At 36.8% G+C, this 14,168-nt stretch overlaps 1 protein-coding gene across 6 annotated transcripts in view; it reads right to left on the bottom strand.

Annotated features, from left to right (window-relative positions):
• EPRS1 (glutamyl-prolyl-tRNA synthetase 1) overlaps positions 1-14,168 on the bottom strand; it is a 39,569-nt gene that overhangs the window by 16,544 nt on the left and 8,857 nt on the right. For 3 of the 6 annotated variants that reach the window (XM_030500046.1, XM_030500048.1, XM_030500050.1), the window contains exons 4-18: positions 13,888-14,044; positions 12,846-12,985; positions 12,125-12,219; positions 10,892-11,018; positions 10,123-10,315; positions 9,415-9,586; positions 8,225-8,458; positions 6,764-6,848; positions 6,384-6,443; positions 6,069-6,089; positions 3,908-4,018; positions 2,318-2,454; positions 1,368-1,575; positions 825-937; positions 90-207 (exon numbers count right to left, since the gene is read on the bottom strand). In XM_030500046.1, coding sequence (XP_030355906.1) covers positions 90-207; positions 825-937; positions 1,368-1,575; positions 2,318-2,454; positions 3,908-4,018; positions 6,069-6,089; positions 6,384-6,443; positions 6,764-6,848; positions 8,225-8,458; positions 9,415-9,586; positions 10,123-10,315; positions 10,892-11,018; positions 12,125-12,219; positions 12,846-12,985; positions 13,888-14,044 — 1,971 coding nt within the window. The remainder of the gene's footprint in view (positions 1-89; positions 208-824; positions 938-1,367; positions 1,576-2,317; positions 2,455-3,907; positions 4,019-6,068; positions 6,090-6,383; positions 6,444-6,763; positions 6,849-8,224; positions 8,459-9,414; positions 9,587-10,122; positions 10,316-10,891; positions 11,019-12,124; positions 12,220-12,845; positions 12,986-13,887; positions 14,045-14,168) is intronic. The other 3 variants (XM_030500047.1, XM_030500049.1, XM_030500051.1) reach the window with 1 other exon arrangement.

Below are 14,168 nucleotides of genomic sequence, written 5' to 3'. Positions count from 1 at the left end.
AAAATGCCAAGTATTCAGCATGATAATCTTGTACAGTAATAGATGTACAGTAATACATTTTATGGCACTTTTCTAAAGCACAAGCTTACCTCTTTCTTTGCAGTTTCAGCTTTGGTCTTCTCTTTTGACCCAGATGTTGGCATTTCCTTAGTGTGTCCATCAGGGATGTAAATCAAAATGCATGGAGCATCTTTACAGCTGTAAGGACTATAAAAGGATTTATAAAAACCCACAACAATAAAGGAAATACAAACTACATATGAAATGTTTACTGAAACAAATGTTCTACTCTTCCTATAAGATGTTCTCACACAACTGCAAGTTTATCTTTGCACACAAGTGTAGTTTCCCAAATTTATATAACTGGGGTCCTGCATTGATTCCCGTTATTTCAAGTTTTCTTTCTGTTATAAGATTATGCTGACATGCAGTATAATTTAGATGGCTGGTAGCTTGCTAAAGAACTGTTACAATTAAACAGCATGTGTACCCTCCAACTGGACAAATGTCTGTTTTATTCTATAACATTGATCCTTACTTTATATCTTAGAATCACAAGGGAAGCATGATCTTTTTAACCAAGTCCAAGTTAGCTGGGGTGCACCAGAAGTGCCACAAACTTGGCTTAGACAGTTTGAAGAGGCAGGAACATACAAGCTAAAAGCCATGCCGGGCCATCAAAGTATTCCATAGAAAAGTCATCGTAAAGGGGAAAATATTTGCAGGAAACATTACTCTTGCCAATGCATGTGTGAAAACATTAAAACACAGCAAGCTAAAGCAAATTCCGTGAAGTCTGCTTAGGCCATTCTTAGGTAGCTTACCTCACTGGCTCATAGGGCTGATCGCAAATAAAGAATCCTCTCCTCTGAAGTTGTATGATGTCCCCTTTTTTTAACTCCCTAAGGCAAGGATCACCTAACATCAGTTCTTCTTGCTGTGTTAAAAGAAATCAAATGTCCAAATGTAACACAGCACGAGAAATAGTAAGAAATGCAGTACAGCTGTAGAAGGATAGTGATGATTTTCTGGGTTTGGAAGTGTTGAAATATTAGTTAATTCCAGGGGCAGCACAAAAAGTATTAACAAGAAGATGACATATCATAAGAATGTATCAAGACAAAAACTCAAACTATTGGTCCCTGGTCTAAGAGCCAGGTAACTCCTAAGAAAAAACAAGTCAAGATGTAACTTTGAACTTATGAGAGGTTAAATGGAAACATGGAAACTAGATACACCAGCACATAATTTATTTGTTTGAGAAATGAAATCTTTAAATCTAAAAAAGAGCAACTAGAAACAGTGATGGCAGAAAACCTCTTGAACATTAAGCTCTGCGGAATAAAGGGGATAAAAAGACAACTTACCTTGCTATTTCGATTGATGTATTGCTTGAAATCTTCATCTTTACCTAGAACTGGCTTAGTGATCAGATGCTCATAATTAACACAGACAGTTGGGATGAGTGGTGCACGTGGAGTTTCTGCTAACCAAGTGATCTTAGTTGTTTTTTTGAAGTCTTTATTCTCTAAGTTTAACTTGGCATTGATGGACACAACTTTTCCACTTGAATTTCTACAAGAAAACAGAGATGATAACAGTAAAGCCTGAATTATTAGTTCTCATTTGATATTACAGACCATCAACAGATTCACTGAAAAACAAGTGTTTGGAGTTCATTCTTGAAGTGTGGAAGATTTAGGAAATGGAAGAGTGTACTCACTGCTGTTGAAATTCCCCTTTAATTTTAATTTCATGAATATCAAGAGGCATTTAAAGAACACAGGAAAAAATCTCTACATATTTATGTTCTCTACCCCAGCTCGCCCCATTCTGCCACTGACTCAATACAACCACTTCAAAGTTACTATGATGATGTTAATGGTCTCCTTCCTCACCTTAACAGTTCTACAACTGAAACTGTGATAGGTTTAGGGTTTTTATTATGCAACAGCAGTACTCCTTACAGGATGAAAGTCATTACAATTCCAGGTGTTTTTTGGTCTGAAAAACCTGTTTCACAGTGGAAATACTGCTGCTGAAACATGAAGAATACTGGATGAGAGGGACATGCAGTATCAGGACTGACTGCTGATTTCAGACCTGAATCTACAGTAAAATATGCTCTATGCTAAAATTCAGTTTTGTGGCATATTTCAAAGTAGTATATATATAGTAGTATCTATATATAGAATCATAGAATGGATATACATGGATAACCATTAATATTTTACTGTTACGAGCTACCTATTAAAAGAAAAACAAACAAAAAGCTGAAAAGCAAAAACTGAACTCCATCTCCCAGTAAAGAGGTTACCTGTTTAATTTGGTGATGGTAATGTTGCCCCAATTTATGAATGTAACCACCTCTCCCTCTGTGAAGGTCTCTGCATCCGCACCCTCGATGAGGACTCTGGAGCCATACCACACAGGTTTCAACCCAACAGCGTCATTCTGTGAACAGTGATTTTGATTTCAAAGGAGAAATTGTTATTATATAAGCTGACTGAAGTTAGCACAGCGTCGAAACACTGCGTGATAGAAGACAGATGAACATAGAAGATGGACAATAAAGTAATGCAAAGCTACAGTATTCTTCCACTGCTCTCAGGCTTCTTGTTCACAAGCGTTAAATGCATTCCTTTGACAGTACACTCAAAAATCCTATCTTCTATGAAATACTAGCTCCAACATAACTGATACCACATCCCATTTCCTTAAAGTCCACACATCTTTAAGATCCTACAGGTAAAAACTAAGTAAGTTTTTCTCAAGTTTCCATTTTGCTACACAAATTCCCTTCAAAAATAATTTCATAACTCTCATTTTTGCCTTTTTATATAGTTAATATGGAAACAAAAATGGAGCTTCTCTCAGCTGCATATATTTTTAAAGATAGAAATTGGGAATACTAAAAATGCTCAGCTTTATATCATCTCAATAATGGAGATAAAAAGTAAGGCAGACAGTTGGGAGTTCGGACTTTTTCTGAACTGCAATTTGTTTCTTCTGGTCAGTATTTATTTCATTATATACTGGAAGCAGCATTTTTACTATAAAGGTTTTAATATGCTGGCTTGCATCTGACCAAACTTCAGGTTTTTTGACTCTTAACCAGCAAAAATTCTCACTTGCATCTGCTCAAAACCAGCCTCCTTGTTTATCTGTCAGGTGGAAGAGGGCAAACTGAATGTCCACCTCTTAGTCACAAGAAATGGCTACAAGAACACTCAGAGCAGCAAAGTAAAAACAAATAAATGAAGCAAAACCTCAACGATATTCCCTCATTTCTCAGCATAAGTGTGGTATCTAAGGGATACTTTCAGTGAAGCTTAAGTGCAATTTGAGATGCCACGCTCAAAGGAAAGCATTTTCCTAATTGTAGTGCCAAAAAAAATCATTGTACCTGTAACACACTCCTATTCTTAAAGGATATTATTCTGTTTAGTGGATACTAAGAGTATCAAATTAGCAAGTTCTTGACTTTGGATAATAACTCTTTGCTATCCTAATTCAGAAGTCACACTTATGGGTAAGAGTCTCTACCGTATTATACTCATAAAGCTTGAATAAAATTTTCTATTTCAACTTCTCTGTGAAAGTTAGTATCAAACAGTAACAACAGCCTGAGCATCACTCCATACTTGTAACATCTTGCCTCTTCTGAGGCCTTTCAATACACTGTCTATATGCACTCTACATATTTACAAAAGCAGTTTCCTACACCCTCTTAACAGAACAAAGATGTTTGGTAGCTGCCCAGTTTTTGACAATTCTGTGGAAAAAACCCCCAACCCTCAGTTTTCTCTCAATTAAAAGCAGGGCTCTCCTTGCTAACTGCTCCAAGCCAAAGTACTTTCAACCTTACTGCTCTGCAATACAAGAATATAAAGAGTAAAGCAAGAACCTTTGGATGTTTAGCCACTTCCTTCATCTCTTCTTGAGCTTCAGGAATATTTACTGGGACCACTGCATCTTTCAGTAAAGCAGTGTACCGAGGTGCTACTGGGTCTATAACCTACAGAAAACAAATGAGGTGGATCATGAATATATGACATTGACAGAGAAATAAGATGTTGTATAAAACAATCACCACCAAGAAGGAATATTAACTGATATTCTTTATGTTACTGCATTTTTTTTAATGTTTCCTTTAATGTCACTTTAATCCAAAGGTATAGAAAAGTGAGAAAACAGTAGTAATACTTCACAATTTCCCATCTTTACTGAAATACTTCCAGGTAAAAACTATGGATTGGGTACTACTGACTCCAAAAGTAACCAAATTTATAAGCTAATGCCTCATAGGGAAGACAGCAAAACGTACTTTGATATAGTATTACTATGCACATAGGCTATTACTTTCTCTCCAGGTAGCTGAATTTAAAGCTATAATTTATCAGTGCAGTTTGTTCTTTTTCCTTAAGGACAGGACCTGATCCCATACTCATTTTCCAGGTCAATACTCCAGCAGAATCAGGGCTAGACCTGGCTACAGAGGAAGCACCAATTAAGTCTGCAATTTTAACACAGACACATTAGATACTATAATAAGGCAAGACCATCACATTGACTTCATCAGGATTTCTACCACATGAGTTTGGCAAGAAAAAGATCCCTCTAAAATGTCTTCCTGTATTTTTATTGCTGATATTCCAACTTAACTGACAGTTTTTCACAGTATTTTTCATACTTGAAATACTGGTTTGTCAAACTGTTCAGAGGCACTTAAAGAGATGATTCAAGTAAAACAGTAGTTTAGGTCAAAGCGATCTACCGGTTTAACTGAAAAGCTAACACAAAAGAAAACACCTGCTTATATTAATAAAACGTGACTTTTTTTCCTCATTAATTTATTCCTGCGTAAGTGAAAAGCTATATGGAAATTTTAGAAAGAAAACATATTTAGCATCTAATTCTTGACATTAGCAAGTAAGGTGATATGATGATATACTTTCTAAGATGTCACACATTTGTAAGTGCATAGTCATTGAAGACAGACTTCCAAACGTTAGACACACACTTTAAAAAAGGACTTGTGTATGTATCTCAAAATAGAGGTGTATTATATGACTTTAATATAATAATTTTGCTGATAATTTTTAATATAATTAAATGACTGAATTTTACAGTGTTACTACTAGGTTCTACTTTACTCATTAAAACTCAAATCCTTCCTCAGATGACAGGTATTAAAAAGTCAGTAGCATAATTACAGGATAACATATAAAGTAAGAGCTCAGAAGTCTTTTTGCTCAGAACTACCTGCATGCAACCAATTGGTTTTGCACATATTATGGATGGCAAACCAACTGCACAGATACACGTAAATACAATTGGCTAATAAATATAGTGCTGTCCATGGCATTGAGTCTAAGAAGCTCAATTTAAAAGCCAATTCAAAAAATGAGCCCTGACAGTCCATTGTGCATTTTCCCCCAAAATCCAATTCTTAGTCATAAATATATTTATGCAGCAACAGAAAGAACCGATTAATAAACCTTTGTGTATGTAGTAAACCAAACGCAAAAGACAAGAATAAATACAAAGACACATGCCAGACAAGCAAAAACTACTTAAATGAACAGATCTGGGTAGTATCTAAGCGAAACCAAGCAGGAATCCCAATGCAAAATAACAGGTGTTTCCACAATCGCACAAAATATGCCATCAGCATTGTAACACTTCGCCTTATTATAGTGTCCAAGCATCCGCTGCCAAAAAGCGACTAACCATGTCAAGATGCAATATTCCTTATTTGACATTCAGTCAGAAACATCAGCAGTGCTGGCTTTATCTCCGCAGCGCATTAGTCCTTTTGCCACAGAAAGGAAAAGCGGCCAACGTGAATCAAATTGAGGGAGATTTGTGTTTAAGTTAACAAATAAGCCAAACTAGAAACGGGCAGCCTTTTGAAACTAGGAATAATGCATTTTCAGTGGGTTTGTAGAGCTCCTGTTATATAAGCAAATGTGACTGTGCTATGGAAGCTGCAAAATGATAGCTTATGCTATGTATGCTTACAGCACTGTAAGCTATATGCTAAGGTAAAAAGCGTTAAGTAATACCTTCTTACAGATAGCTCGCAGCTTGAAAGCAGAAAAATGAAATGCAGTTTTCAGATCAGATTTACAGCAAATATCATTATCTTTCCCCGTACTCCTAAGTAAGGCAAGTCAGTATTGGTGTAGGAGAATCAATAGCATTAGTGCTAGTTCAGGTTAGAAAGGGGGGGGACATTCCATTTTCCTGAAAGTGTGCCAAATGATGCAACGTATTGCAATTGCTACTTGTTGTGATAAGCACTCCAGTGAACGCTGGATTGTCTACATATCTCAGAAGGAGGGTATCAGGAGTAGCATCAAATTCAAGTAAGCACATACCTTTTTGTTAAAGGACCAAATTTTATCCCACTCCATATTCACAACAGATCGAGAGGAGCCCTGAGGAAAAACCAAAAACACATTAATATACATATTAGAGCTCTTCGACTCATTTAAAACAAAGCTCTTTAAAGACTACAAACCCTCTACAGTTTGCCTTCATCAAAAGAGTTTAGAAAGGCAAACTAAACACTTTTAAAAGTAAGAAATCTGCTACCCCATTTCACCAGGACCTGCTCACAGGTGTTAATATTGTTGCAGCAGTACACATGAAAGCACCTTTAAAAGAAGAAACCTCCAAGTGACAAGTACTTTAACTAAAGCTTCACAAAAACTTGACCTTACCAAGTGAGATTCAAAGAGTCGAAGCGAATACCCACCTGAGCAGCAATAAATTGTTTTAGCCCTTCAACTGTCATGCCTCTTCTTAGGACACCACGCACAGTGGGAAATCTTGGGTCATCCCTAGTAGATAAAGATGTTTCATTAGTGTCACATGCTGAGTTCTACCTATGATTTACACTGATCAAATACTTCACTAATACTGCCACAAGTAGAAGGCACAGCTTCAGTGTATTTTGCCTGAGTGAATTAAGACCTAAATGAGGAGACCTAACTGAAAAGACTGAGCTCTTAGCCGTACAAAATGTACAATGTGGGTTTTCTACTTCACCCCGGGGAGGGAAGCCATCTCTCAGTGAAGTGGCTCTTTTCCTGTATCTATTCAATCTCAACTTTCTCAAAAACTGGCAAGGCCAAAATTATGTTCTATCACATTACTTCCTTTTCAATGGCATCTGATTAATGGAACCTGAAAAAAAAAGGCTTTTTTCTTGCTCAACAGAAACCAGAAAGAGATGAGTGACATGACAACGGTATCTCTCAATGACATAAGTGATAGAATTCTATGATTTTATTGTCTCATGCAAGAAATAAAACCACCCTATCTGAAATGTAAAATATGTGCGGGTGAGAACACAAGTCAAACCTTGCTGAGGACCTAACAGGAAGGCTTAGGGAAGGAAAGGTCATCATAAGACCAACTACACCTCTAGAAGACAAAAATACTTCCAACACAATTGGAAAATAGAACCAAGAGAAAAAGTACACTTGGCACACCGAAGCAAGACAAGCAGGCAGGCTAGGAACTTGTGTAAAATGATGCTTCCATAGGCTGAGCACAGAATCACCTAAAACCAGCTCAGGAAAAACACTACAAGCAGCTGTCTGACCTAGCATTATCCATGGATTTCTTCAGATTCCTAAACCATGAGGAGAGGACTTCAGATGTGTGCCCCTACAGTGTGAATGAACAAAGGAGCCTCTCTAGACTTCAAACTAGTTGTAGAAGTGTAAGCCCAAGGCTCACCCTTTCAAGGAAAACACTTAGGCTACTAAGCCACTGAGCACTATCTGCAGAAATGCAGTTACCATGAAAAGAACAGAAAGAAGTGAGGGAGGGCAGGCAGCAGGGAAGTAGAACCGATTTGACTAGATGGGTAGGACCAGAAGTTCTTCAATTCAGGCCCCCTTCTGGCATTGCTCAGGAATGCAACTGATGACTCAGTTGAAAATGTGTAAGTAGCATCCATAGCCAGAGTCCAAAAATAAGCTACCTCATGTTTATTACAGGATATGAATATGTATGTACACAGTTACTGCAGAGTAGTAAACAGACACACTGTTCACGCAGAAGTCACTGTAATTATTCTATGTTCTTAAATATTTTTCAAATACTCAATTCTTGCGGCTTTGATGCCCAAGTATTGTCCAAAACAGAGAATGTGCATCAGCCATGAGCATCTTAAAGAACAAAGCTGAACTACAACCATGTAACATACCATCCATCCACAAGCCCTTCGTTGACAAACCACGTAAGCTTTCTCTTAGAGAGCACAGTGTTGTTGAGGTTTAGCCGGCTGTACTCCCATATATATGGCTTCCTTATGCCCAGTGCCTCAATGATCCAGTAGAATTGTTCATCTCTGTCGTGGTATTCAGTTGTTCTCAGTGCATGTGTGACCCCTTCAATACTGTCAACAATGGGGCAGGCGAAGTCATACGTGGGATAAACCCTGAGAAGAAAAGACTTTAATTAGCAGGGTAGAAGAACAAAACACTTGTCTCACATGTATACATTTAAACTAAACATAATTCATAGTTATACATTATAAATAGTTATAATCTGTGATCCTGAAAACTTCTACATCAAGACTAAAACAGCATAAACATAGCAAATTGTCCAGAGAGCGATACATTTTTAAAACAAAGAAAGCCTTCAATTGATCATAGCCTTAACATTTAAGACTAAAAAAAGAGTCCTACACTGCTATTGTTCCTTTCAAACATATAAATTGCTGACTAATAATGGTTTTGGGTTTTTTTTTCCCCTTAAATATCAAAAAGAATTATCAGTTGACTGAATAATGAGCAAAGCTTTCATGTTTAAAAGCAAACCCCTGCCCACAGACAAAGCTTTACTATTATACACACATTAAATCAGTGTTTCCATAGAGCTGTATGGCTGGAAACAGAGGTTTCAAATAAGCACTGAACCATAGCCTTGAACAACTGGGTTACTTCAATGCACAATGTAGTAATTCTTCATTCTGCACAAACACAGCAGTTGCTGTGAAAATGGAAGCAGCCATTCAGGTAAGTAGATCAAGAATATATTGCAGCAATATAAAATTGTAGCAAAGTAAGATTCCCATGGTTCTGTTTAAGCTCCAAGAGCTAAAGCAAACACCTTTGTTGTCCAAAAGCCATTAAGCCTCAATTCCTGTTTTGACTCAAAGCTCTTCACTAACATACAATGTATTTATGGACCAAAACTGAAATAATACGCACTGCTGACCATGATGGCCAGCTCAGCTCACAGGTTTCAGAAGTCATTTGCAGAGGTTTCAGAAAGGCAAGGGACTCGTTACATATTCTGACTGAAAAATTCTAGCAGGTTACAACTATTAGAAGAAGTTTACGAAGGAAAAGAGCAAAAATCCCAGGCCACACTAGGAGGGAACAGACATACTTGTAGGTACTTCCAGTACGTGGGTGAGGCTGGTTTTTACAACGATAAAGAGTTGGATCCCTCATACATCCATTGTTACTACTCATATCTATTTTTGCTCGTAGACAACAGGTTTGTCCATATTCTGTTCCCTTTTTCATTTCTTCCCACATTTGTAGGTTCTTGTTAACACCTAAGAACAATAAAAATAAATCATTTTCTAAGGTGTTATGAAGTTGATATGGAACCACATTTCATTATTGCAGTAACAAAAAGCAATGTCACCCCCTCTTTAGACACTGGAATTCATTTTCATACATTTTACATTTAGAATTGTTTTAAAAGTGGTGATGAATTCATACTAAATACACTTATTCCAGCCTTGCAGAACAAAGCACTAAATACTTCCAAGTTGCAATTACTCATCTCAACCATTTTTGTTACTAATCATAGAATCATAGAATAGTTAGGATTGTAAAGGGCTTAAGATCATCTAGTTCCAACTCCCTGCCATGAGCAGGGAGTCCTCACCCTAGACCATGTCACCCAAGGCTCTGTCCAACCTGGCCTTGAACACTGCCAGGGATGGAGCATTTACCACTTCTTTGGGCAACCTGTTCCAGTGCCTCAGCACTCTCACAGTAAAGAGCTTCCTCCTTATATTTAACCTGAATCAAGTTTTGATACCAAATTAAAAAGATAAGAAGACAGAAACTTAAAATATCGTACAGTTATTTCTGTGTTTAGATTCCACTCTTTGCTCACGCTCTGCTTTCATTTGTTCTGCAGGAGTATCATCCACATACGCCTTCCCTTCTTGAATAAGCTTCTCAGCATATTTCATTATTGTTTCAAAGTGATCCGAGGTATATGTAAATTGATCTGGTTTGATGTGTAGCATTGCAACATCTTCAAGAATAACCTGCAAAGTGTGAAATTGTATACTGTAATATTCAGGAAAGCTAGTTTTCCTAAACCTTTACCCTCCTCATGCCAGATGTGGTGTTTTTAATGCTCCATTGTCCAGGAAGGATAAGCCACAAGAATACATGACATGCATGAAAGAAAACAGAGGCAAGCATTTAGCATTCATTCACAGCCTGTAATTATACGAGATCAGACTTAAAAATTATGAGATCAGATTTAAACAACCTTCAAGAAAGAGCTAGGAAAAGAAAAGGAGAGGAAACCTGAAACAAATTACTTCTTACAGACTAAGTAGTATTTATAGAATGGGAACAACAGTGTATTGTAAGAGTTGTGTATCTACAGACTGTAAAATAAACATTGGAGAAAGGGAAGAAATAAGCTACCAGTAAAAGAGCTTTAAGCTTTTTAAGGTGAAGATGATGGAAATTTCTTCCAAGCATAAGGCTCAAGTGTAACACTGATACCATAAAAGTCTAGCGCAAAAAAAGTATGCAAGAGCAGATCTGCTTGCCATTTACCTCTGAATTAGCTATAGAGTGAATGGATTTCCCTGCTCTCTTAACCATACCTTTTCAAAGTCTTCTTTCTCTTTTTCTGGATTCGTGTCATCAAATCTCATAATAAGCTTTCCTTTAAAGTTAACTTGGTAGTGCTGATTTAGCAGAGCAGCTTTGGCATGACCAATATGCAGGTATCTAAAAGGAAATAGAAAATAAATATATACTCCAGCACTGCTTCAGCTAGATTTCTTTTTAGGGAGGGAAGGAGAAAGAATGGAAAGCAATACCTAAGTCTAACAAGCAAAACAACCCATGATATTTGTTGAAATACTATGCATTTATGAAAGTAGATTCTGGTTTTTTCTACCATAAATTTAGTAGCTGTTAAAAATACCTAAATCTGTGTATTAGGGTGTCTCTATGGATATAAAGATAGGCTTGCGATTATGTCCAGTTTTACAGATTAACTTAAACCAACTGGTGATGATCCTCAGTAGTAGCTACCAGATAATCTGAAGCCACCACATTCAGAAGAGTGGAATTTTCTGAAATGGTGGTTACTGTGTATTTTTAACATAAGCTAAAAGAGCTACTGTCAATTTAAACTAAATATAAAAAAAAACCCCAAATCCATAAGATGAAAATCACTTTCAAAAAAAGTTTTAAACATGTGTCCCTAAAGAACAGTGTTTTAAGTAAAACACCAGAATTAAGACACTAAAAGCAACTAATGTAGTGTGAGAACAAGACATGTTACACACATACATACACATAATACATATTTGAGCAGCAGTTTATACTGGACTAATAGAGTAAGAAACGCTACTACAGCAGTGACAATGCTGAACAGCCAGTTTAATGAAGAAATGCATATCATGGAAATCTTACAGCTCTTCAGCCAATTGTAAAAAGAAACAGAAAATTAAAAGCTGGCTGAAAATTCTGTTTATTAAATGGGTTCTCACATCTCCACTGTGTGGTCTTTAAGGAATTTGTGGTTTGGGACTACATACAGTCTGGACCCCTGAGCCAAAGGCCTCAACTACACATCTGGTGTCAAGCGTCCCAAAGTGAGGCTATCCCATCCATGCCTCTTTCCGTTCTGAAATCTAAGCTTCCTTGAAAAGCACTATGAATCCTTTCACCCAACCCCTAAAGTAGACATGGACAAAGCTTTAAATACTCTTTTGGCTTAAGAGTCTTGTCTACAAGCTGATTAACATCCTCGCCAAAGCACACTTTTTTGGGTTTTTTTGAAAGAAAAACATAAAAAGAACCTTCTCAAAGTATTTGTTTCTTACCCACTTGCTTCAGGAGGAAACCTCACAATGACCTTTCCCATCTCTGCACCAGGAAGTTCAACAAACTTCCCAACATCTGCTTTCTTTTCTGTTGCCTTAAAAATTAAGAGAGAAATACAGATCACATCAGCTGTATAATCAGATATAACAGCTTCTGCATCAAGGTCTCCTTTCAAACCAGATGACAAAGGCTGCCATATTGCACCCCAAATTCATCTCTTCACAACTTTCACATTACTCATAGTACATCAAAACAAGATTAATTCTGGAGTTTTAAGTTATTCAATCTTCAAATTTGATCCAGGACTGAGAAGTCCCACCAAGCTCTTTAATTTATTCCACAGAAGAAAACAGTTGCTAGCCAAGTTTTTGTATCTTAGTGTTCTTAACCTGAATGCGATCAACAAGTTCAACCAAAGACTGCAATCTTTGCAGTTCTATCAGGATCTTAAAACCCTCTTAAGAAAAAGCAAACAATATAACTAAAGAGCACTGCTGAGTAAAAGGTGCCATTTTAACGTTGTCCATGTAAGCACTGGACTACATCACTCATCCCTTTCTAAATACGAAAGCAACAGCTTTAACTTTAGACAAGAGTTTATAATAATTTACTGTTCAAGTGATTCCTTTTAACTTTTAATTCTCCAACTTTGTAAAACAATTTGTCTTATAGTGTATTCACACAAATAAAGCTACTCCCTTCAGAAAGGGCACATCTTACCATTTTAACCTTTGGTGTATCAGAAGCCCACTTGGCTCCTACTGACTGAAAAGCATGTTGTGCCTCAAGAAAGCCATACCATCGCTTTGCATGGACAGGAGCTTTGTTTTGCTGTAATTGCTCTTGCCATACGTTATTACCTGTTAGAAAACAAATCATTTGTCAAGCTGTCAAATTATGAATATGCAATGATTTCTGACAGCAATTTAAGACTAAAAAATTATGATGTTTAAAAAAAGAAATCTACTTACCCTCTCTTCTGAAAAGACATAGTCGTGGGGACATAAGTAATGCTAAAGCAAATTAAACAAACTTCCTCCAACCCCAAACCATCCTGCATTCTTTCTTGGATTCATCAAAGCAGAAGGAGGAGGGTGACACATGACTGGGGAACATATATTTTTCTTTGCATCACTCACCTCCAAATTCATAACTTTTTTTCAAGACAGAAATACAGGATATCCCTCTACTGTGTCTACACTGGATGTTTTCTAAGCTTTATCAGAAGTGAAGCATATATCAATACTACCCTTTATTTCTGAGGGGCTGTATTCCCACCATGTAATTTTCAAGGAACACAACTTCACTAAGAAGATTATGATGGGGAAAAAAAACCAATGAAAGATGTACACTCCCTTCAGATTTCGCTCAAGAGCAGCAACTTTGAAAAGAATACCTTTTAATCTCGAATATGCCTTTTACTTCCACAAGGAATTTGGTTATACTGAATGGTAGATTGACACCTACCAACTTTAGACATACATCTAAAAGAATATAAAAACAAAAGCTATAAAAACAGATCATAAAAAAAAGGTTCTTTTAATCTCTGAAGGGTATTTCACAGAGTAATATATACCTCTTTCAATAACTCAAACTAAACACCAAAGAAACTTCCTCTACTACTAATAAAGTCATGGAAGGATCTGTGTATGTAATTTTACTCTGTATTACAAAATAATTTAAATATTTAATCTGAAATTTTGGGCCACAGCAGATTTTCACATTTAGGCACCAGGTAATAAAAAGACAATCTTACTGATACCTTTTAGTACAGCCCACACACACAAGTCTGCGAGACTCAGAGAGTTTCCGACCAAGTACGTTCTTAGAGACAGACAGTGGTTGAGCTCTTGGACTGCTGAAGGAAACTGTTTGGCAGCAGCTAACTTCGTAGCACTGAACTCCAGCCAATGGTCGATCTAGTTTTAAGGGACAAAAGACAGTCAAAGTTACTAAAGGAATGAGAAAGCTTGTTAAAAAACTGAAGTAATATACAAATCCATTTAACAGCTGAACGGAAAATATTAACTGGAATATCAGCAT

This window comes from Strigops habroptila, chromosome 10, assembly GCF_004027225.2.
Source record: "Strigops habroptila isolate Jane chromosome 10, bStrHab1.2.pri, whole genome shotgun sequence".
Lineage (NCBI taxonomy): Eukaryota > Metazoa > Chordata > Aves > Psittaciformes > Psittacidae > Strigops > Strigops habroptila.
The sequence above is the reverse complement of the archived record's forward strand: the minus strand, read 5'-3'. Positions and strand labels throughout refer to the sequence as shown.